Source organism: Barbatula barbatula (assembly GCF_947034865.1).
Source record: "Barbatula barbatula genome assembly, chromosome: 4".
NCBI classification, from domain to species: domain Eukaryota; kingdom Metazoa; phylum Chordata; class Actinopteri; order Cypriniformes; family Nemacheilidae; genus Barbatula; species Barbatula barbatula.
The window spans coordinates 4,911,037-4,936,655 of NC_136768.1; the positions used below are offsets into that span (position 1 = coordinate 4,911,037).

The window sequence follows — 25,619 nt, forward strand, 5'->3', positions numbered from 1 at the left end:
CCGCCTGTTTTTTTGGTAGACCCAGACAGAGTGCAGTCTGGACGATGGGGCGGGGCAACACATTTCCCGCCCACTTCACTTTTCATTGGCTCATGATCAGAAAGAGCTTATCGGTGTAGAGAGAAGTGTATAGCTTTTACAGCTTATTACATTTATTGACAACATTGTGACCGTATGCGATGCCTATTTATATGTGTTGTTATAAAACTGTAAACATGTACATTCTTAACATTTATGCTTTAGCAGAATACACAGCGTCCAAGCTGTACGTTTTGACCAATGTGTGTGTTCCCTTGAAATCTTCCACTGAGCTGCAGGAACACATAAATCCTGTTAACTATGCATGTATAGTATGAACAACTTATCCTGCAATGTCAGTGTTATCAATTATGTCAAGCGCAAGTAATATAATAAACGGCTAAACTATTTCGATTCTGCATCTCTTTATTTGTGTGTCTTAATGTATTGTGTGGCTTGGCATAGAAGTTGCTGTCAAATGCAGATTCCTGGATGGAGAACAGCCTTTACCACAACATGTGCAATAAACGAGCCCCATGAGGTTATGCACAAACTTATTTTTTCTATGTATATATTTACAAATACATACAGTAGGCCTTTATCCAAATTGCTCGAATATCACTTTCGTTGCGTTAGCTTTTTGATGTAACCAGACCACTGTTTGTATTCGTGCGTATGAATTTCTTAAATGTTTGCTAGGAACCCCAAAATTGCTTTATTGTTGAAATTTTTACTAAATGAACATTCCATATATTATCGTTGGTTCTATGATTGTTGCTGTTGTTTTCTTCCTCATTCAACTTATCCAAAGCGTCGCACTTGTCTAAACCAATAAGCTGTTCCAATGAACCAATGCAAGTTGAAGTTGGCGGGGCGACACATGTCGTTCCGCCTGTGTCGTACCGCCCCATTGTCCAAACTGCACTCTGGGGTACTTGAATTTTGTACTTAACTCATCCATCTGAAAAGTGAGGTGTGCTATAATTGTTAACAAGTTAACCAGTGTGTTGTGATTGGTCAAAAACTGCAAGCGTGTGAAGAAATGTAACTCCTCTTTGGAACATCAGGTTCTTGCATTTGTGCGGTCTTAGTCAAATCAAACCACGAACTGACGCAGATTTGTGGGGGTGTGGTTACATGAGGCATTTCAGGCAGGTCTGGGTGAGCATTCGTCTAATACATGCATGGGCAACGTATAACACCAAAGACAGAAAAACACATATTCGCACCATATGACACATTCAATGAATGGATTCCGAGATAGAAGCTTCTAATTATAAGCAGACTGTGATTCTTTTTTAGAACTAGAAGGTTCATATTATTTATTTATAATAATCATCTTAAGTTTGAAAGAGACTTAGAGTTCATAAGCAAAAGCCTCTGGGTGCCATCAGACATCCTCTGAAATGACTTTTATTAGGCTCTGATGTTTATTATAAAATATTTCTTAACTTTAATCGGAAAGAGGACCTATTCCTTGCAATTTAAGTGAAATCTGAATCTGAACCTAAACCCAGATGAAAACACGATTTTAGAATAATTGAAGAATTAAATTGGACCCTGAGGGCTCTTAACTTGTTCCCCATATTATTGTTGTTACATGAAATGTACTTGAAATGTTAAGAGATGATAAGGATTTCTATGACACCAAAAGAAATTGCAATGTTTTGACACATTTCAAAACATCTATTAGCCTTCTGGACAGAACAACGTACAGCATTGAGTCACTCAAGTGTACACTCATAAAAATAATTGAAATTAACTATTTTTCACTATTATTATTATTATTAATAACCATAAATCCTTAAATACGAACCTGCCTTGAGCTTTCATTGTAAGATTATTTGTGCTGTGTGCTCGTGTCAGACAATCAAGAGACTTTACGATAACCATGGCAACAGCAATTACAGCATTCACCACACCTGTGAGTTTTCAGCCGAGCTGTGCAGCATCATGTTCTACTCCACAAACTTAGATAGTTTTTAAAGACGTTTATAGTGTTGTTAAATAATTGTTGAACTACAATGTAAACGCTCGTGCATCAAAAGTTTCATGCGCGCACGTCATAACGGACCCCAGACGCGTGCCAACACGAAGTAGTGGCAGAAACGACGCGGCACAGTTTGCCAGTTTACCAGTTTACAGAAAAGTATGTTTTGTTTATGTACTTGAAGAACCGAGCTTTTTTTGACAATGTCACGTTTTCCCTCCTTCACGTTAAGTGTGTTACAGTAAATGTTATTTACAATCGGCATGCGCATTTTTTCTCATACACTTACGCTAACCGTAACTCAAGCAAAACGATGATACATCAAAAATGACTCGTAGGACCTAGCTAAACAGGTAAGTATCTGTATACGAAAAGGTATTTTACCTACCGCTCCCAGCAGTTTTTGTAGCTTGTTCTTATTTTCGCATAGATTTAGGTGACTTATGTACAATATCTCAAAACGCTAGAAAATGCAAAATCTATCATTTTTATTTAGTTATTAGTTGCATTGTGCTTTCTATTTCTATACTAGATGTAATATTTGCGTAGTGTTCCTAATATCTACATAATCAATATCTGTTCATTTTGAAACAAACAGTGGACACAAACTATTACTTTCAATATAAAATATAGTTTATTTTGTCAGAATTCAAAATTTTACTTGCTGTTCATAATTCATATCTAAATAATCAATATCTGTTCAGTTTGTATAGACGTTTAATGGCAAATATACATTATTTTTCAGAACTGATATAAATAGAAAATAAAGTCCTGCATTTCTTTTATGAACAAAAAATTCAACAAAACACACTCAAACAGAACATATTTTAAACATTTTAATAGATGTATAGTATATGCATAATTGCAACAGAAATAAGAAACACTTAGAAATTAAGACTCTTAAAAACAAGAAATGTTCCAGTGGCTCAGTGGTATGAGCACTAACACCAGCTCAGAAGGTCCTGTGTTCAAAGCCCTGTAGTTGACCTGCCTCAAGAACACAGGAGGGTGTGATGAAGAGCTTTCTTATTCAGCTAAGAAGACGACAAAAGATAAAATAACCAGGAAAACTGTCACGAGTGTATAGGACTCGGTGGCTCAGTGGTATGAGCACTAACACCAGCTCAGAAGGTCCTGTGTTCAAAGCCCTGTAGTTGACCTGCCTCAAGAACACAGGAGGGTGTGATGAAGAGCTTTCTTATGCAGCAACGAAGAAAACAAGAGATAAAATAACCAGGAAAACTGTCAAACATGTGCAGGACTCAGTGGCTCAGTGGTTTGAGCACTAACACCAGCTCAGAAGGTCCTGTGTTCAAAGCCCTGTAGTTGACCTGCCTCAAGAACACAGGAGAGTGTGATGAAGAGCTTTCTTATTCAGCTAAGAAGAAAACAAGAGATAAAATAACCAGGAAAACTGTCAAACATGTGCAGGACTCAGTGGCTCAGTGGTTTGAGCACTAACACTAGACCAGAAGGTCCTGTGTTCAAAGCCCTGTAGTTGACCTGCCTCAAGAACACAGGAGGGTGTGATGAAGAGCTTTCTTATGCAGCAACGAAGAAAACAAGAGATAAAATAACCAGGAAAACTGTCAAACATGTGCAGGACTCAGTGGCTCAGTGGTTTGAGCACTAACACTAGACCAGAAGGTCCAGTGTTCAAAGCCTGGTGGCTACCCTGCACATGTAAGCTGGAGGGTGGAGCAGAAGCAAGAGGAGGAGACTGATGACAAGGAGGTGGAGTATCAAGAGAGGTAAGTTGAGTGGGAGAGGTGGGAGAAGAGAAGGGAGTTAGAAAGAAGAGACTGTGGAAGGGTTGAGGTAGAGAGGGACAGGAACATCCAGGGTGGTAGGGAGAGTGACAGGGCTAGGGAGAGAGAAAGGGACAGGGGTAGGGAGAGAGAAAGAGACAGGGCCAGAGAGAGAGAGAAGGCCAGACAGAGAGGTAGGGAGAGAGAAAGAGACAGGCCCAGACAGGCAGAGGGACAGGGCCAGACAGAGAGGTAGGTGGAGGGAAAGAGACAGGGCCAGAGAGAGAGAAGGCCAGACAGAGAGGTCGGGAGAGAGAAAGAGACAGACCCAGACAGGCAGAGGGACAGGGCCAGAGAGAGAGAAGGCCAGATAGAGAGGTAGGTGGAGGGAAAGAGACAGGGCCAGACAGAGGGGTAGGGAGAGAGAAAGAGACAGGGCCAGAGAGAGAGAAGGCCAGACAGAGAGGTAGGGAGAGAGAAAGAGACAGGCCCAGACAGGCAGAGGGACAGGGCCAGAGAGAGAAGGCCAGATAGAGAGGTAGGTGGAGGGAAAGCCACAGGGCGAGAGAGAGGGGTAGGGAGAGAGAAAGAGACAGGGCCAGACAGAGGGGTAGGGAGAGAGAAAGAGACAGGGCCAACTCTCCCTGTTTCTTCTCTCTCCCTCCACTTCTACCTCCTCTTCTCTCTCCCACCTTCGCTTTCCCTACACTTCTCTCCCTAGCCCTGTCTCTCTCCCTCCACTTCTCTCTCTGGCCCCTCCTTCTACATCCTCTTCTCTCCCAGGCCCTGTCTCTCTCCACTTCTCTCTCTGGCCCCTCCTTCTACATCCTCTTCTCTCCCAGGCCCTGTCTCTCTCCCTCCACTTCTCTCTCCGGTCCCTCCTTCTACCTCCTCTTCTCTCTCCCACCTTCTCTTCTCTCTCCTTACCTCCTCTCTGTCTGCCTGTCTCTATCCCTCCACTTCTCTCTCTGGGCCCTCCTTCTACCTCCTCTTCTCTCCCACCTACCTTTCTGTCTGGCCCTGTCTCTCTCCCTCCACTTCTACCTCTGGCCCCTCCTTCTACCTCCTCTTCTCTCTCCCACCTTCTCGTCTCTCTCCGGTCCCTCCTTCTACCTCCTACCTTCTCTTCTCTCTCCTTACCTCCTCTCTGTCTGGCCCTCTATGTCTCTATCCCTCCACTTCTCTCTCTGGGCCCTCCTTCTACCTCCTCTTCTCTCCCACCTACCTTTCTGTCTGGCCCTGTCTCTCTCCCTCCACTTCTCTCTCTGGCCCCTCCTTCAACCTCCTCTTCTCTCCCACCTTCTCTTCTCTCTCCCTAGCCCTGTCTCTCTCCCTCCACTTCTCTCTCTGGCCCCTCCTTCTACCTCCTATTCTCTCTCTGGCCCTGTCTCTCTCCCTCCCTCCTCTTCTCTCTCTGGCCCCTCCTTCTACCTCCTCTGTCTCTCTCCCTCTTCACCCAGTCTTGATACTCCACCTTCTTGTCATCAGGCTCCTCCTCTTGTTTCTGCTCCACTCTCCAGCATACATGTGCAGGGTAGCCTCCAGGCTTTGAACACTGGACCTTCTGGTCTAGTGTTAGTGCTCATACCACTGAGCCACTGAGTCCTGCACATGTTTGACAGTTCTCTTCGTAATTTTATCTTTTGTTTTCTTCTTAGCTGCATAAGAAAGCTCTTTATGACACCCTCCTGTGTTCTTGCTGCAGTTCAACCATCAGGCTTTGAACTGAGGACCTTCTGATCTGGTGTTATTGCTCTTACCACTGAGCCACTGTGTCCTGCACATGTTTGACAGTTCTCTTCGTAATTTTATCTTTTGTTTTCTTCTTAGCTGCATAAGAAAGCTCTTTAGCACACCCTCCTGTGTTCTTGCTGCAGTTCAACCATCAGGCTTTGAACTGAGGACCAGGTAAACCACCGGGCTTTGAACTCAGGACCTTCTGTTCTGGTGTTAGTGCTCATACCACTGAGCCACAGATTCCTGCACATGTTTGAGTTTCCATTGACTCCACCAAATCTAACCCTCCAGTGAGTTAGTAAGTCCTTTTGGTTATTTTCTGAGACTTTTCAAAATTCAAATGCTTTTGTGGTTTTTCAAGTGCTTTATTTGCTTTAGCAATAGAATATCCATCTCTTATGTAACATTGAATGGGCTTAAAATGTATGTATATTTAGACAGTTCCTTTACGAAAGTGTGTGTTTTATTAGCCATATTACTATTAAGTAATATATTATTGTAGTATACAATGAATTATATATATTGTATAGACAGTAAATTGCATTTATTGACACAGGGCTACCAATTAATTAATTAAATTACTGTCACTTCTGACCAAAAGTGTTCAGTATATGTCTGTCCATAGTTTGTTCAGGTCTTAGAGGGGTATAGGAATAATGTTAGGCCTACTGCCATTTTATATATTAGGTAGGTTGTGTCCCATGTTCATAAACACGAATTTCCCAATTTTTTCGTGTCAGTCAGCACACAAATTTTGCGTGTCACCCAGCACGACTTTCAATCAAAAGTGTTTTAAATATATATCAACACAATCTGATGCAGGCATACTTTACAAGGTGGCCCATTCTTGTGAATTCCTATTTCCTAAGATCTTAGTTGTATATAAATAATGTTTTGTGAAAATTTGATTTTTGCCCTTGCCACCTCGGGAAGCTAGCATTTTTAGCTAAATTAGCCATTGTGGCTGTGATTTTAGGGTGATGGAGGAGATGGACCCACTGAGGCGGAAGGCTGATCTGGCATAAGTTCACCCACTCAATAAAAAATGATTAAAACAGGCCAGTTTTACGTGGATACAAATAAACAAGGCCATCACCTCAACAGAATATAATATCTTCCTGTGTGCATCCTACATCCCTCCAGCAGAGCTTGAAGCTCCTCTAGCTTACTTCATTGAAGACAGATTTACAAAAACTAAACTATGATAAAACAACAAATAGCATAATTCCTGAACCAAAAATTCTAAACCTACTGAACAAATTCCTAGATGCACCATTCCCACACAATAACGGAGGTGTCAATTTAGCATTAGACAGGATTAACCAAATATTTACAATATCTGCAACATTTTCTAACCCTAAAAACCACAAAACCAAACAAGCCTGTAAATGAGAAATGGTTTGACAATGACAACCTAGTAAATAAGCAGTGTTAGGTGTAACTAGTTACTGAGTAATTAGTTACTGTAATTTAATTACTTTTACCTTAAAAAAGTAAAGTAAGGGATTACAATTTTCTCTGTAATTTAATTTCAGTTACTTCAGATGTAATCGAACTAAATACTGTGTAATGTATACAATAGTGGAATTGACATTAAATTTCAAAGTCTAACTTTAAAATGTACGCATTAATGTATCTTTCTCACATTTGTAATAGTTTAGTCAGTTAATGGGAGAACTTTATGTAGTTGTATATGATTTATTTGGATGAATTAAGAGTTGTTTCATGTATACCCTTGATTCACTCAACTAATCAAAGTGGATGTAGGATATCGAAAGTAATTAGTAATCAGTAACTAAATACTTTTTGGAGAGCGTAATTTGTACAGTATGTAATTAGTAACTAAAAATTAATTACTTTTTCAGAGAAACTACCCAACACTGGAAATAAGTAAGACTTCTATCAAATCAGAAACACAGAGAAGCTGACAATGTAAACACATGCCAATTCTATCATGAAAAACTTATTAAAACACACTAAGCAGGAAAAAGAAAAAAGATACCATAAATCAGTGAAGATGGATAAACCCCTTCGCAAACCTTTTTCGTAATATAAACAAGAACCATCAACAAACTACCCTATACAACAAACTATGCACTCTACAGTCAACAATTACAGATTACCAAAACCCTTTAGATTCCCCAATTACACTATCTGAACTATGCGATAATATAAGAAATTAGCAAGTGTGTATCGATGACACCCTAAATGAGACCAAAAACTTGCACTCGCCATTCGTAAACTGTTTAATATCATCCTTAGTACAGGTATATTTTCCCAAGGTCTTATCACACCAATCTATAAAGCGGGAGATAAATTAATATTAGTAAACAGCAACATAGGTAAACTCTTCTTAAACATTTTTAACAGCAGACTTATTTATTATCTAAATGACAGAAACATCCTGAGAAAATGTCAAATCGGTTTCCAACCAAAATAAAAAGAAAGCTCTTCTCATGCTTTGATGACTTCAAAGAAACTTTTCTCAATCTGGCATGAGGGACTTTCTTCAATTGATTCAATCCGATAGCGGAGGAAAAACCTACGACATCATCAAATCAATTTTTCTGTTTATATACAATATGTGCATATATATATACTTTTTTATTTTAATCTGTATTTGTGCAGAATGTATATATTTAATTTAACTGTGCTTTGGCATTGTAACATTTATTTTATCATGCCAATAAAGTGTCTTTGAATCTTGAAATGGCCCTTCGTAGTCTCATGTAACACCTGGAAGGTTCCAGAAAGCCCTTTACATTTTAGTTTTTTCATTCCAGGAAGACATGGAGCATTTCTTCTTTTTAAGAGTCATAATTTCAAAGTGTTTCTTATTTCTGTTGCAATTATGCATATACTATACATCTATTAAAATTTTTAAAATATGTTCTGTTTGAGTGTGTTTTGTTGAAATTTTTGTTCAGAAATGCAGGACTTTATTTTCTATTTATAGGCTATTAGTTCTGAAAAATAATGTATATTTGCCATTAAACGTCTATACAAACTGAACAGATATTGATTATGTAGATATTAGGAACACTACGCAAATATTACATCTAGTATAGAAATAGAAAGCACAATGCAACTAATAACTAAATAAAAATGATAGATTTTGCATTTTCTAGCGTTTTGAGATATTGTACATAAGTCACCTAAATCTATGCGAAAATAAGAACAAGCTACAAAAACTGCTGGGAGCGGTAGGTAAAATACCTTTTCGTATACAGATACTTACCTGTTTAGCTAGGTCCTACGAGTCATTTTTGATGTATCATCGTTTTGCTTGAGTTACGGTTAGCGTAAGTGTATGAGAAAAAATGCGCATGCCGATTGTAAATAACATTTACTGTAACACACTTAACGTGAAGGAGGGAAAACGTGACATTGTCAAAAAAAGCTCGGTTCTTCAAGTACATAAACAAAACATACTTTTCTGTAAACTGGTAAACTGGCAAACTGTGCCGCGTCGTTTCTGCCACTACTTCGTGTTGGCACGCGTCTGGGGTCCGTTATGACGTGCGCGCATGAAACTTTTGATGCACGAGCGTTTACATTGTAGTTCAACAATTATTTAACAACACTATAAACGTCTTTAAAAACTATCTAAGTTTGTGGAGTAGAACATGATGCTGCACAGCTCGGCTGAAAACTCACAGGTGTGGTGAATGCTGTAATTGCTGTTGCCATGGTTATCGTAAAGTCTCTTGATTGTCTGACACGAGCACACAGCACAAATAATCTTACAATGAAAGCTCAAGGCAGGTTCGTATTTAAGGATTTATGGTTATTAATAATAATAATAATAGTGAAAAATAGTTAATTTCAATTATTTTTATGAGTGTACACTTGAGTGACTCAATGCTGTACGTTGTTCTGTCCAGAAGGCTAATAGATGTTTTGAAATGTGTCAAAACATTGCAATTTCTTTTGGTGTCATAGAAATCCTTATCATCTCTTAACATTTCAAGTACATTTCATGTAACAACAATAATATGGGGAACAAGTTAAGAGCCCTCAGGGTCCAATTTAATTCTTCAATTATTCTAAAATCGTGTTTTCATCTGGGTTTAGGTTCAGATTCAGATTTCACTTAAATTGCAAGGAATAGGTCCTCTTTCCGATTAAAGTTAAGAAATATTTTATAATAAACATCAGAGCCTAATAAAAGTCATTTCAGAGGATGTCTGATGGCACCCAGAGGCTTTTGCTTATGAACTCTAAGTCTCTTTCAAACTTAAGATGATTATTATAAATAAATAATATGAACCTTCTAGTTCTAAAAAAGAATCACAGTCTGCTTATAATTAGAAGCTTCTATCTCGGAATCCATTCATTGAATGTGTCATATGGCTCGAATATGTGTTTTTCTGTCTTTGGTGTTATACGTTGCCCATGCATGTATTAGACGAATGCTCACCCAGACCTGCCTGAAATGCCTCATGTAACCACACCCCCACAAATCTGCGTCAGTTCGTGGTTTGTTTTGATAAGACCGCACAAATGCAAGAACCTGATGTTCCAAAGAGGAGTTACATTTCTTCACACGCTTGCAGTTTTTGACCAATCACAACACACTGGTTAACTTGTTAACAATTATAGCACACCTCACTTTTCAGATGGATGAGTTAAGTACAAAATTCAAGTACCCCAGAGTGCAGTTTGGACAATGGGGCGGTACGACACAGGCGGAACGACATGTGTCGCCCCGCCAACTTCAACTTGCATTGGTTCATTGGAACAGCTTATTGGTTTAGACAAGTGCGACGCTTTGGATAAGTTGAATGAGGAAGAAAACAACAGCAACAATCATAGAACCAACGATAATATATGGAATGTTCATTTAGTAAAAATTTCAACAATAAAGCAATTTTGGGGTTCCTAGCAAACATTTAAGAAATTCATACGCACGAATACAAACAGTGGTCTGGTTACATCAAAAAGCTACCGCAACGAAAGTGATATTCGAGCAATTTGGATATAGGCCTACTGTAAGTATTTGTAAATATATACATAGAAAAAATAAGTTTGTGCATAACCTCATGGGGCTCGTTTATTGCACATGTTGTGGTAAAGGCTGTTCTCCATCCAGGAATCTGCATTTGACAGCAACTTCTATGCCAAGCCACACAATACTTTAAGACACACAAATAAAGAGATGCAGAATCGAAATAGTTTAGCCGTTTATTATATTACTTGCGCTTGACATAATTGATAACACTGACATTGCAGGATAAGTTGTTCATACTATACATGCATAGTTAACAGGATTTATGTGTTCCTGCAGCTCAGTGGAAGATTTCAAGGGAACACACACATTGGTCAAAACGTACAGCTTGGACGCTGTGTATTCTGCTAAAGCATAAATGTTAAGAATGTACATGTTTACAGTTTTATAACAACACATATAAATAGGCATCGCATACGGTCACAATGTTGTCAATAAATGTAATAAGCTGTAAAAGCTATACACTTCTCTCTACACCGATAAGCTCTTTCTGATCATGAGCCAATGAAAAGTGAAGTGGGCGGGAAATGTGTTGCCCCGCCCCATCGTCCAGACTGCACTCTGTCTGGGTCTACCAAAAAAACAGGCGGGGCAAAGAGGAGATACAAACATGCAAGGTATGTGGACAACACAGCATTAATGAGCCTTGAATCGTGTGTAAACACTGCATTACATCTTAAAGAAACGATAATATTCGTTTTAGCCGTGTCATTTGACCCCTTTAAAGCAAGTGTATACTAGTAAATACACGCGATTATTAGTGCCACATGCTAAACGCCAGTCACTCACGAATTGACACATCCTCTGTCATACACATAAGAGAAGTGGTTTTTGCAATATTACTGTATTCGATCATCGAATCATAGCATGTGAGCTGGCTAACAAACTGCATATTTACAGAAGTATGATCATGTTGTTAAGTCTAAACAGTGACAGGTTTTGGGAAAAGTTTGATTGCATTCATTGACAATGCAGCTGCGGTATGGTGAATTGAACACGCTGTTTCTCTCTGCCGCTCACTGCACAGTGTAGATGCAGAGAAAGACCGTCCTGACATTTATTTCGTTATATTGAAGTTTAGTACAACGTGGCTGAAAGTTTTTCTCTTTCTCTACTGATCGTGTATATCCGGTGTGTGCGCTCTCTAACTGGACCGGGTGCTGCAGCTCTCTCGCGCGGTTCCGCCTTTTTTGTTCCGATGACATCACGTTATTATATTTATTTACAACTTTAAAATCGATTTATGTTTATTTGTGAATCGCAGTTGAATCGAACAAATATTTAGTCGTGCTTTTAATCGCCTCTGCTGGCACTGGCATTAGAGGTGAAAAGAAAGAGCAGGCTTTGGAAGAATGCCCAGCATCAGAAACCTAGAGGCCATGACAACATTGGCTGTTGAGGAGGTGAGCCCCTTTCTCATCAGCTTTTGGCCAATGATGAGAGAGGTTAAAAAAGCATGAACTATCAGTGTTACCAGATGTTTGTGTCCAACGTAACGTCAGGTACGCGTGGGTCCTTGCTTTAGTTTGAAGTTCATTGAGATGCATAAAATTTCATAATGGGTGCCGTAAACCTGTCACCATACAAGGCTGTAAATGTACTTAGACCTATTTTGTCTAACAGGCTTTGCATTCTAACACGCACTCCTGGGAACCAAAGCAAATGTTTCTAAATAGCGTGGAAATCGTGACTATCAGCATAAAAACGAGGCCTTTGTAGGAGCTCACATACAAGCTGCAGAATTCTGCAGGCCCGCTTGCCTGGTGTTGTCACAAATAACGTGGGGATTTATCAAAACAATAATTATTTGAATTGGATTGTGCACAAGGTATATAAACAAATCTTAATCTTAATTGCAGCATTGCAGTTAGTACTTTCTTTGTTCACTAATAACTGAGCAATCATAAGGGAATATGCAAATACATTACTTGTTGCATGTATTCTCCGTTTATATACAAATTTAAATGGGTACCAAAATTCTGTCATAATCTTCTCGCCTATTTGACATATTAAACCCGTATGACTTTCTTTCTTCTGCAGAACAAACAATATATTTTGAAGCATGTTGGTAATCAAAAGTTTTGGTTGAGCTATCCCTTTAAGAGCAGAATTACGTCCATGTGCGTTACCCTGCCAAGAGGGTTACAGTAGAAAATACAGCCGGCAATCTGACCTGTGGCTTTGGCATCTGGTCTATCTCTTTCTCTCATACCCACACGGCTGGACCTGAGCCACTTGACCTGACGAGAGCGAGGCATTAAGTCCCCTCACTCAGAGAGACCGGCTGACAGGGACAATGCTTAGGTCAAGGTTCAGAAAAAGGGAGGAGAGAACAGATGATGGCTGCACAGCTGACTCAGACAAAATAAAAGCTAGAGGGACAGGTGTATTGTGATGACACTGGGGCTCTGGGCGGTCTGGGTAAGGCCAAGGTCGGAAGTCGCTTCACTCGGGACCTTAAGCACATTTGCAAGATGTAAACAGTATTCCAGAGGCACTTCCGGTTTCAGTTATTTGTGTAATTAATGTTATTTTTTAAATCGTATATATATAATTAAAGTTGAAACATTTTTGTTTAAATTTTAAAAGTGGTTAATAATAATTTAAATATTCAGTTGGTTGTAATTTGTTGTAATAAATTTGTACGTATTGTCAGATATATGTGTGAAATTACACTTCGTAATTTGGATTTGTAAAATTGACATTTTCAAACTTTAAACTAGACAAACAAAACATTTTGAACATTTATCTTCTGTTGTGGTATGTGAAAACGAAGGGTAAAAAACTAAAGCAGGAAGTGCTTCTGGACCAGCACTGTTTAAGTCTTCTGTCACAACATCAGTTTGACGGCATCCGGTAATCCAGTGGTTCTCAACCCTGGCCCGCGAGATCGTACGGCAATAGTGGAGGAAGTGTGTAAATGTGAACGTGAGATCGTATTTATTTTTTAACGTTTAAACATTCGTGACGCACATTTCAGACTCCGTGTGCAATGACCTTTAGTGTGCTGCAAGATCAATTTCTGAATGAAACGTCTACTCATTTTAGGTCTAAAATAGTTTGCAGTGGAAAATCCAAAAGCCAAGCCCTTACTTTTTCACATTCGATATTTGGGTTGATTAGGAAATATGTAGCAATCCTGAAGATGTGCACTACTTCTGGTTTAGAGGAACTTAAAAATATGGCTTCCTGAGACCAATCATTTCCCCATCTAGATAATCATTTGGAAATTTCCTTTTTTTAATACTTAATTTATTTAATAACTGTGACATACTCGGACATCATGCAGTGCGCGCAGGTGATGATGTTTGATGGTGCGTCTTTACATATGGCCATGGCTTCCAAATGAAGCTATGAGTCTGTAGCGGAAAGAAACGGCAATAATGTGAAGCAAAAGAACAAGAAGGCATGCGTTTTTGTACTATTTCAAAGTCTTATAAGTACAGATTTATAAATCCAGTATTTGTCTGCTGGCATACAGGCGGTTTGACAGTGTGATAAATCTGTAACCAAATCTGATAGTTAATCTGTGCCAAACACCCCGCTGCAAAACCCAGTCACGAATAAAAATAAATGGAATTTATGTTGGCCATCCCACTGAGGAATACGTATTTCTAATCCCCCGAGTTATAATTTTTTAATGAATATTAGAATCTGTTTTGTCTAGCCATCTATTGACACTAATAACTCAAATTTTCGCCACTAAATCAATGCAGTGCCATCTGCAGCTTTCATCTGGTGTCTGTATAATACATTTGAGGGCTTTTTAACATTTCTTATGAAGGTATTAAGAAAAATATTAAATGCTGACTCCAGTGGCTCAGATGTATGAGAAGTAGCACTGAAGACTGACTTGTTTGAGTGTTCTGACATTTCTTATGTGTTGCAGAATATCTGCACTGGCCCTAGATCAAGAGCCCAGGGTGTTGATCTGCATGGGAATGGTGGTAAAGATCGGAGGAGGAGCAGCAGCAGCAGCAGCCTGCCGGAGCCAAGGAGTTGATGCAGCACCAAGAGGAGGAGCCTGACACCAGGGAGGAGGAGCAGCACCTTGGAGGAGGTAAGTATAGTCAATAGGTGTGTTTGACTTCATGCGGCTTCGCAAGAACCGATTGGCAGATGACATCACATTACCGCAAGAGAGTTTTTTTAATTTCTCTCGCTGTACTGATATGTCATCCGCTGATCGGTTCGAGCGGCGCCGCATGAAGAATGGAGGGGGGTGGTTCGGTAAAATATTTTTTTAGGGTCATTATTTTATTTTTTTCGCAAATAATATTGAGATTTGGCGCATAACCCCCTGTTTACACATTCAGGAATCTCGGGGAGACACACGCTCCGGTGTTTCCCCCCTTCTATGGGTACCCTTTTTTGGAGTACGTACTTCACACATGGGTGAGCCACCCTGCATGTTACGGATTGCGGTGAAGATGTGCAGGTCAGCCACTTGGCCTTGAACTCTGAACCTTCTGGTTCAGAGTCTGTGCTCATACCCTATGAGCCACTGAGACCTGCACACTTGAGACAGTTCTCCAGGCGTGTTCGTCTTGCGCTTTACGTTTTCGAGGCATGGGGAAAATGCAGAACCATGCAAACTCTTAACAACCTGGTCTTGAACCCTGAACCACCTGGTCCTCTGTCAGTGCTCTTACCACTGAGCCACTGAGACCTGCACACTTGAGACAGTTCTCCAGGCGTGTTCGTCTTGCGCTTTACGTTTTCGAGGCATGGGGAAAATGCAGAACCATGCAAACTCTTAACAACCTGGTCTTGAACCCTGAACCACCTGGTCCTCTGTCAGTGCTCTTACCACTGAGCCACTGAGACCTGCACACTTGAGACAGTTCTCCAGGCGTGTTCGTCTTGCGCTTTACGTTTTCGAGGCATGGGGAAAATGCAGAACCATGCAAACTCTTAACAACCTGGTCTTGAACCCTGAACCACCTGGTCCTCTGTCAGTGCTCTTACCACTGAGCCACTGAGACCTGCACACTTGAGACAGTTCTCCAGGCGTGTTCGTCTTGCGCTTTACGTTTTCAAGGCATGGGGAAAATCCAGAACCATGCAAACTCTTAACAACCTGGTCTTGAACCCTGAACCACCTGGTCCTCTGTCAGTGCTCTTACCACTGAGCCACTGAGACCTGCACACTTGAGACAGTTCTCCAGGCGTGTTCGTCTTTTGCTTTACGTTTTAGAGACATTGGGAAAATGCAGAACCATGCAAACTCTTAACCACCTGGTCTTGAACCCTGAACCACCTGGTCCTCTGTCAGTGCTCTTACCACTGAGCCACTGGGATCTGCACACTTGAGACTGTTCTCCAGGCGTGTTCGTCTTGCGCTTTAAGTTTTAGAGACATGGGGAAAATGAAGAAGCATGCAACCTCTTAACAACCTGTCCTTGAACCCTGAACCAACTGGTCCACTTTCAGTGCTCTTACCACTGAGCCACTGGGATCTGCACACTTGAGACAGTTCTCCAGGCGTGTTCGTCTTGCGCTTTAAGTTTTAGAGACATGGGGAAAATTAAGAAGCACGCAACCTCTTAACAACCTGTCCTTGAACCCTGAACCAACTGGTCCACTGTCAGTGCTCTTACCACTGAGCCACTGGGATCTGCACACTTGTGACAGTTCTCCTGGCGTGTTCGTCTTGCGCTTTACGTTTTAGAATCATGGGGAAAATGCAGAAGCAGGCAACCTCTTAACAACCTAGCCTTGAACCCTGAACCACCTGGTCCTCTGTCAGTGCTCTTACCACTGAGCCACTGGGATCTGCACACTTAAGACAGTTCTCCAGGCGTGTTTGTCTTTTGCTTTACGTTTTAGAGACATGGGGAAAATGCAGAAGCATGCAACATCTTAACAACCTGTCCTTGAACCCTGAACCAACTGGTCCACTGTCAGTGCTCTTACCACTGAGCCACTGAGACCTGCACACTTGAGACAGTTCTCCAGGCGTGTTCGTCTTTTGTTTTACGTTTTAGAGACATGGGGAAAATGCAGAAGCATGCAACATCTTAACAACCTGTCCTTGAACCCTGAACCAACTGGTCCACTGTCAGTGCTCTTACCACTGAGCCACTGAAACCTGCACACTTGAGACAGTTCTCCAGGCGTGTTCGTCTTTTGCTTTACGTTTTAGAGACATGGGGAAAATGAAGAAGCACGCAACCTCTTAACAACCTGTCCTTGAACCCCGAACCACCTGGTCCTCTGTCAGTGCTCTTACCACTGAGCCACTGGGACCTGCACACTTGAGACAGTTCTCCAGGCGTGTTCGTCTTGCGCTTTACGTTTTAGAGACATGGGGAAAATGCAGAAGCATGCAACCTCTGAACCACCTGGTCCTGTGTCAGTGCTCTTATCACTGAGCCATTGGGACCTGCACACTTGAGACAGTTCTCCTGGCGTGTTCGTCTTGCGCTTTAAGTTTTAGAGACATGGGGAAAATGCAGAAGCATGCAACCCCTTAACAACCTGGCCTTGAACCATGAACGACCTGGTCCACTGTCAGTGCTCTTACCACTGAGCCACCTGGACCTGCACACTTGAGACAGTTCTCCTGGCGTGTTCGTCTTGCGCTTTACATTTTCGAGACATGGGGAAAATGCAGAAGCATGCAACCTCTTAAGAACCTGGCCTTGTTTTTCGTTTCCAAACTTCAAGTTCAAAGCACGAAAGTTCTACCACTAAGCCACTGTCACAGTGGCTCATCGACTTTATTTTTTAGTAACGATTCCTTCCTTGTTTAATATTCCTAAAGAACCTTAAATGTACCGGGCCTCAAACCACAACTTCCATGTACAATGCACGAAAGTTCGACCACTTAGCCACTGTGGCAGTGACGTGACAACGAAAATTCTTGGCAACAATCCCTGTTTGATATTGGTAAAAAAACCAAAATGCTTTCGTTTCCAAACTTCAAGTTCAAAGCACGAAAGTTCTACAACTAAGCCACTGCGGCAGTGGCTCATCGACTTTATTTTTTAGTAACGATTCCTTCCTTGTTTAATATTCCTAAAGAACCTTAAACGTACCGGGCCTCGAACCACAACTTCCACGTACAATGCACGAAAGTTCGACCACTTAGCCACTGTGGCAGTGACGTAACAACGAAAATTCTTGGCAACAATCCCTGTTTAATATTGGTGAAAAAATTTAAATGCTTAGGGCTTCAAACTTCAAGTTCAAATGTTTTACCACTAAGCCACTGCGGCATTGGCTCGTCAACTTTATTTTTAGTAACGATTCCTTCCTTGTTTAATATTCCTAAAGAACCTTAAATGTATCGGGCCTCGAACCACAACTTCCATGTACAATGCACGAAAGTTCGACCACTTAGCCACTGTGGCAGTGACGGACAAGGAAAATTCTTGGCAACAATCCCTGTTTAATATTGGTAAAAAAATGTAAATGCTTAGGGCTTCAAACTTCAAGTTCAAAGTTTTAATGTTTTACCACTAAGCCACTGCGGCAGTGGCGCGTCAACTTTATTTTATAGTAACGATTCCTTCCTTGTTTAATATTCCTAAAGAAGCTTAAATGTTCCGGGGCTCGAACCACAACTTCCATGTTCAATGAGCGAAAGTTCTACCACTAAGCCACTGTGGCAGTGACTTAACAATGAAAATTCTTGGCAAAAATCCATGTTTAATATTGGTAAAAAAAACTTAAATGTTTTTCGTTTCCAAACTTCAAGTTCAAAGCACGAAAGCTCTACCACTAAGCCACTGTCAGAGTGGCTCGTCGACTTTATTTTTAAGTAACGATTCCTTCCTTGTTTAATATTCCTAAAGAACCTTAAATGTACCGGGGCTCGAACCACATCTTCCATGTACATTACACGTAAGTTCTACCACTATTCCACTGTGGCAGTGACTTAACAATGAAAATTCTTGGCAAAAATCCCTGTTTAATATTGTTAAAAAATCTAAAACGCTTTCGTTTCCAAACTTCAAGTTCAAAGCACGAAAGTTCTACCACTAAGCCACTGTGGCAGTGGCTCACCGACTTTATTTTTTAGTAACGATTCCTTCCTTGTTTAATATTCCTAAAGAACCATAAATGTACCGGGACTCGAACCACAACTTCCACATACAATGCACGAAAGTTCGACCCCTTAGCCACTGTGGCAGTGACGTGACAACAAAAATTCTTGGCAACAATCCCTGTTTAATATTGGTAAAAAAAAATTAATGCTTAGGGCTTCAAACTTCAAGTTTTAATGTTTTACCACTAAGCCACTGCGGCAGTGGCTCGTCGACTTTATTTTTTAGTAACGATTCCTTCCTTGTTTAATATTCCTAAAGAACCTTAAATGTACCGGGCCTCGAACCACAACTTCCATGTACAATGCACGAAAGTTCTACCACTTAGACACTGTGGCAGTGACGTAACAACGAAAATTCTTGGCAACAATCCCTGTTTGATATTGGTAAAAAAACCAAAATGCTTTCGTTTCCAAACTTCAAGTTCATAGCACGAAAGTGCTACCACTATGCCACTGCGGCAGTGGCTTTTTGACTTTATTTTTAAGTCACGATTCCTTCCTTGTTTAATATTCCTAAAGAACCTTAAATGTACCGGGGCTCGAACCACATCTTCCATGTACAATGCACGTAAGTTCTACCACTATTCCACTGTGGCAGTGACTCAACAATGAAAATTATTGGCAAAAATCCCTGTTTAATATTGGTAAAAAAAAATTAATGCTTAGGGCTTCAAACTTCACGTTCAAAGTTTGAATGTTTTACCACTTAGCCACTGCGGCAGAACAACATAAATCTTTGGTAACAATCCCTGTTTAGTAATGGTATAAAAAACTGAAATAAAATGGGGTTTAACCCTCAAGTTTCAAGTTCAAAGCACGAAAGTTCTACCACTAAACCACTCAATCCCTCCTGTGTTCTTGCGGCAGGTCAACCACCAGGCTTTGAATTCAGGACCTTCTGGTCTGGTGTTAGTGCTCATAACACTGAGCCACTGTGTCCTGCACATGTTTGACAGTTTTCTTGGTAATTTTATCTTTTGTTTTCTTCATAGCTGTGTTTTACTCGCACGCACAATGCCTGAATGTCCAACCACTGATCAACGGAGACTGAACTGTGTCGTTCAGCGGTTTTTGGTACAGGCACTTTGTTTTACAGGAGGCTAAACACCAAAAAATGTATTGCTTTGAACTGGGACTTTATTGTATAATGCGAGAATGTTTAACCACAGTTTCACAGATTCTGCGATGGTATGTGGAGTGGTACTAGGGATAGGCTCTTTCTTTTACAGGACACCAAACACCTCAAAGAAGGATTTGAAATGGGACTTTCACATACAACAAGCAAGTGTTCAACCCTTGTTCCACAGGGATTACAGTGTTCACAGAGTAATATTTGGTGCAGGTTCTTTCTTTCATACAAGATCTTGACTAGTCCTTGTTTGTTGGAGTTAAATCGTCTGACTTTTTATGCAATCAAGTAGACTCATACCACTGTGCCCATTTTATTACCTCTCACAAATAGACCACATTAACACCAATTTTTATTTGCATTTAAAAGTATTTGTTGTTCCAATTATCTTTAGTATAATATATCTGTATCAAACTCATTAAAAACATTTTACTTCACTTTAGAAATAGCATCTTATATCAAACCTTCCCCAAAACTCCAAAGGCATGTCATGAGAAGAACGTACATACCGTATTGGAGTTTTAATAGTTTTCTGCACACAATCATTCAAGATTACATACTCACCAAAGGCTGTAATATTTGAACAACTTGCGGTCAAACCTATTCAGGCAAGTTAAAGTTATGAAAAGCCACATTTAGCGATACATTGATTGGCTAATTGTTTGTCCACTAGAGAGTTAGAACACCATACTAATACTGTGTTTGACCCCCTTTCGCCTTCAGAACTGCCTTAATTCTATGTGGCATTGATTCAACAAGGTGCTGAAAGCATTCTTTAGAAATGTTGGCCCATATTGATAGGATAGCATCTTGCAGTTGATGGAGATTTGTGGGATGCACATCCAGGGCACAAAGCTCCCATTCCACCACATCCCAAAGATGCTCTATTGGGTTGAGATCTGGTGACTGTGGGGGCCATTTTAGTACAGTGAACTCATTGTCATGTTCAAGAAACCAATTTGAAATGATTCGAGCTTTGTGACATGGTGCATTATCCAGCTGGAAGCCATCAGAGGATGGGTACATGGTGGTCATAAAGGTATGGACATGGTCAGAAACAATGCTCAGGTAGGCCGTGGCATTTAAACGATGCCCAATTGGCACTAGGGGGCCTAAAGTGTGTCAAGAAAACATCCCCCACACGATTACAACACCACCAGCAACCTGCACAGTGGTAACAAGGCATGATGGATCCATGTTCTCATTCTGTTTACACCAAATTCTGACTCTACCATCTTAATGTCTCAACAGAAATCGAGACTCATCAGACCAGGCAACATTTTTCCAGACTTCAACTGTCCAATTTTGGTGAGCTTGTGCAAATTGTAGCCTCTTTTTCCTATTTGTATTGGAGATGAGTGGTACCCGGTGGGGTCTTCTGCTGTTGTAGCCCATCCGCCTCAAGGTTGTGTGTGTTGTGGCTTCACAAACGCTTTGCTGCATACCTCGGTTGTAACGAGTGAATATTTCAGTCAAAGTTGCTCTTCTATCAGCTTGAATCAGTCGGCCCAGTCTCCTCTAGCATCAACAAGGCATTTTCGCCCACAGGACTGCCACATACTGGATGTTTTCCCCTTTTCACACCATTCTTTGTAAACCCTAGAAATGGTGGCGCGTGAAAATCCCAGTAACTGAGCAGATTGTGAAATACTCAGACCGGCCCGTCTGGCACCAACAACCATGCCACGCTCGAAATTGCGTAAAACACCTTTCTTTCCCATTCTGACATTCAGTTTGGAGTTCAGGAGATTATCTTGACCAGGACCACACCCCTAAATGCATTGAAGCAACTGCCATGTTATTGGTTGATTAGACAATTGCATTAATGAGAAATTGAACAGGTCTTCCTAATAATCCTTAAGGTGAGTGTATATGCACACTTATTTGGCTTGTTAGAAATACATGAACTTGGCTTTATGCGTATTGTCAGTAAAAAATGTTTTACTGTATAACAAACAGAGGTCAGAGCTGGTAGTTAATAACATAATTGCATACACCATGTAAATATTGATGCAAACAAAGTATGATTTTATTTTAAAAATCATGGTACTCAGAATACATGTGATACAAAAATATGTGCATAGAAATTATGAAACACTTTTGGTTTGCAACCCTTCCAGATAATCACAGACGTTCTCAAACTAATATCCGAACTGGCAGTTGTGAGCAATGGATCTTTGCATGCATAATTCTATGGGTACCTTTTGAGCAGAGGTTAAAGATCTTTGCATCATTATAGATGCCTTAACCTTTTAAAGTAAATTTGCACTTAGCACATAGCGGCCATATTTTGTAAGTTGTGTATACAAGGTCTGTAAATAAGGATTGGTGTGGAAAGGAAAGTATGTTTATAATTTTGAAGATGCAATACACTTTAAGCAGTTTTCAATGACGCATGCAGGGTTCTTCTAGAAGGTGAAGCATCTGTCGTTGGAATGGCCCACCTTGTCCAGGTTGGGGTTACAGGCAAACTGGATCATAGGAGGAGGTCCACACATGAGGATGAGTGTGTCGTTTCCAGGAGGAGGAAGATGGTTCCTTACCAGGTTCTCATTGATGAAGCCTTGACTATACTCCCACACTACCAAAAGAAGTCAAGTATTTAAAAATGCTAACTTTTTGATAAATAAATACTTTTATGAAGTTTTGTAAAGATTACTTTGGTTCCACACAAACACATGTATAATTAATTTGACTTTCAAAGGCACTGTTTGTGTAAGTGCTTTGGGTTTTAGTCATCTAAACATCTGGTGTTGTTTTCTAAGGATTGTTCATTATGCTAAACAGCATTTGCAGTTCTCACCCTCTGGAGCCCTGTCGAGTGTGTACCACACTTTAAAACGTGTTGGGTTGTTAACCAAGACTTCCTCTAACTCAGGCCGTAGGAGAATGTCTTTTTCTGTCTGTTTAAGAAGTTGTATGAGTTGGAATGTTTGTTAGTATAAAATACCATTAAATATCATGAAACCAAACAAACATCATTATATGCCTGAGATACATTACATTCAATTTTAACATAAAATAAAAAAAATGACAACAAGTTGAAACAATAACTAACCTGGTTTGCAAATAGCAAGTAACAAACAATCTCATCCTTTGGATCCTTCATGACTGCCTTGATTATCTGAAGCATGGGTGTAATGCCTTAAAAACAAAAATGGGAAAGATGACCATTGATGCTCTCTCAAAATATCAAATTAAATATTTTAAGTGTTCATGTGCTTACCCGTTCCCCCTGCGATCATGCCAACATGCTTTGCAGTTGTAATTACGGGGGGTGACTTTTTATCAGGCCTGATAGCAAATGATCCTGCAGAAATATTGGTACGGTTAGCTATAATGTCAACTACATTGTGCATAAAAACATGTCACATTATATTCTTACATTTGATTCAAATTGTTTTAACTGCATCTGCCTTGCGTGCCTAGCTGACCTTTCACGCTTGAAACGATTTTTAGAAAAGATTTTGCTTTTAAAAAGAATTAGCAATTTAAGTAGCGTTCAAGTCATATATTTTCCCTCCCTTGGGGTGAATTTTTGCACTGTGTCAACATTTTTTAATGTCTACAGACCTTTGCCTTTGTAAACCAGCAGTCCACTTGGCCCTCTGAACTCTATTGTGTCACCAAGACGAAGACTCTCCAAGTACTGGGACATCTTCCCACCCTCAGGAAACTTTGGATGGACGTTTTTGTAGTATATCTAAAAACCAAACACAGAACAAGAAATTAGAAACATCAAGTGAAGCCTCTGCGCACTCCATTGCTTAGAACTCCGCCATTCTTGTTTTTGCTTTAATACCTTCACGACCAGATCAACAAAACCTTTGTCATCATCACTAGACACAGGGGTGTAGGGTCTGACCACAAGGTTCCCATCTATCTTGGCAGATAGGTAGATGTGTTGACCTACAAATATTCGTAATTTAAATCGTTAAATTTAAGATCGTTGATACATTTGTTTCATTCATTCACGTAACACCCAAGTGTAGTATTATACATAGCATGTGAACTTACCAATAGGAAGCCCAAGAGCATGATCTGGTAATTTTAAAGCAAACCGAAACCTCCTTGTATCATGGCTTATAATCTATTATCGAAACAGAGACAGAATCAAAAACGTAAAACAGTTTTGGGAATAAATTTCATCACATTTTTAAGTACTCTCCTTACCTCTTTGTCCACAAGGCGCAGCCGATACTTCACATTGGGATCCTCAAGGGTTATGGCAGGTCTGCTCTTCCAGCCGAAGAGTTTCAGGATGAAATCAAAGAATCCTTGAATCAGCTGAGGTGATGGAGAGAAAAAGATTTCAAATCCACAAGACTAAGCACATGATAGTATGCTGACAAACAAGTTAATGTGGAGAATAGCCTAATGGGCGTGTGCTGCAAAGAGGCTGAAAACATTTATGATTGGGGAAAAAAAGCATTTGAAAACTTTAAAGATCAAGAAAGACACGTTTGTATATGGCAATAGGAGTACATCCGTAGAAAGTTCTATGTATAAGAATGATATAATAAGTGTGCAGTGGGCCTACAGTACGTGTACCGTCCAAAATGTCGATAAAGATGCATGTAATATGTCATAGTGAAAGACGTAACATATTTGTTAAATATTGCCTTAAATATTTTTACTAAATCGATTAAATATTGTATACCAGCATATGCAGGTGTCTGCACAAAGCTGGCAACAACTGCGCACGTTAATTCCTCTGTTTTGACAGAGTTAAAACAAATAAAAAGCTTTATCTCATTAAGATACTCACATTAAAAATGAAGGACATGTTCTCTTGCAGTGTTAACAGAGACTTTATGAAATACTGACGATAAATATTAACGCTGTCACCACAAATATTACTTTATTTGGACTGTCTGACTCAGTCTGACGCTCTCTTCCTGAAATGCAGTTAGCCCCGCCCTCTCCTGATCCTACGCCCCTCCTCAAGGCTTTCTTAAGAGTTCAACTATGCCCTGCCCATTGTATAGAAATAACCAATTAGATAAAATGACTACTAGTTTCTGCACTCTTATTGGTCATGTGACTATTAGCTACGCCCTACTAGGGAAGCCTACTGCACAATGCGGTACGAAATGGAGCGGTTTGCGCAGAGCTCGCGCAGTGATGTGTCATCCGCATCATTGGACCGACACGCACGACCGTAAATGGAGGGCCGGCTCGGTTTCGTTTCATTTTTTTGTTCAAAGACAAAATATGACTAAACAAGTTCTACCAAAGATCAATCCGTTGACGTAGTTATTTTTCAGTTTACCCCTTAGTGCAGTTCGTTTAGAAATGCAATTGCGGAATTTGGCCACAAGAGAGCGCCACTTTATATAAAACAAAATACCATATAAATGCTGCCCTCAATAATTGGTAATAATTATGCTCACATAATTTTAGTGCAAATATTAAATATAATAGGCTATAATTAGTATAATATCACTTAAATAATATATTTAGAAATATAATTATTCTAACAAATTTGTTTTCGATGTACTGCGGAATTTGGCCACAAGAGAGCGCCACTTTATATAAAACAAAATACCATATAAATGCTGCCCTCAATAATTGGTAATAATTATGCTCACATAATTTTAGTGCAAATATTAAATATAATAGGCTATAATTAGTATAATATCACTTAAATAATATATTTAGAAATATAATTATTCTAACAAATTTGTTTTCGATGTACTGCGGAATTTGGCCACAAGAGAGCGCCACTTTATATAAAACAAAATACCATATAAATGCTGCCCTCAATAATTGGTAATAATTATGCTCACATAATTTTAGTGCAAATATTAAATATAATAGGCTATAATTAGTATAATATCACTTAAATAATATATTTAGAAATATAATTATTCTAACAAATTTGTTTTCGATGTACTGCGGAATTTGGCCACAAGAGATCGCCACTTTACATAAAA

General features: G+C 40.0%; 1 protein-coding gene and 1 long non-coding RNA gene across 3 annotated transcripts; one reads left to right on the forward strand and one right to left on the reverse strand.

Moving 5' to 3' along the window:
* Nucleotides 1–11,077: 11,077 nt before the first annotated feature.
* On the forward strand, nucleotides 11,078–22,652 carry LOC306893046. Its single transcript, XR_013786526.1, has 4 exons — nucleotides 11,078–11,118; nucleotides 14,391–14,561; nucleotides 20,935–20,991; nucleotides 22,085–22,652. It is a non-coding gene; the product is annotated as an uncharacterized lncRNA (long non-coding RNA).
* cyb5r3 (cytochrome b5 reductase 3) lies at nucleotides 21,570–24,756 on the reverse strand. 2 transcript variants are annotated; one of them, XM_079454524.1, is made up of 10 exons: nucleotides 24,452–24,614; nucleotides 23,857–23,970; nucleotides 23,701–23,773; nucleotides 23,486–23,592; nucleotides 23,257–23,386; nucleotides 22,910–22,993; nucleotides 22,742–22,827; nucleotides 22,487–22,586; nucleotides 22,227–22,264; nucleotides 21,607–22,154 (listed from the first exon to the last, which is right to left on the reverse strand). In XM_079454524.1, the coding sequence occupies exons 1-10, from the start codon at nucleotides 24,467–24,469 to the stop codon at nucleotides 22,092–22,094; spliced, it is 813 nt and encodes a 270-aa protein (XP_079310650.1). In that variant the 5' UTR covers nucleotides 24,470–24,614; the 3' UTR covers nucleotides 21,607–22,091. The 2 variants fall into 2 exon arrangements, with proteins under 2 accessions (XP_079310649.1, XP_079310650.1); XM_079454523.1 differs by having other exon boundaries at nucleotides 21,570–22,264; nucleotides 24,452–24,756.
* Between the last annotated feature and the right edge of the window lie 863 nt (nucleotides 24,757–25,619).

What these genes read in the sequence shown, in the direction of transcription:
- cyb5r3 (XM_079454523.1), bottom strand. An exon ending in TTGTTGATCTGGTCGTGAAG is followed by an intron (nt 23,387 to 23,485) that starts GTATTAAAGCAA and finishes TTTGGTTTTTAG; the next exon opens with ATATACTACAAAAACGTCCA. An exon ending in GCTGGTTTACAAAGGCAAAG is followed by an intron (nt 22,994 to 23,256) that starts GTCTGTAGACAT and finishes ATATTTCTGCAG; the next exon opens with GATCATTTGCTATCAGGCCT.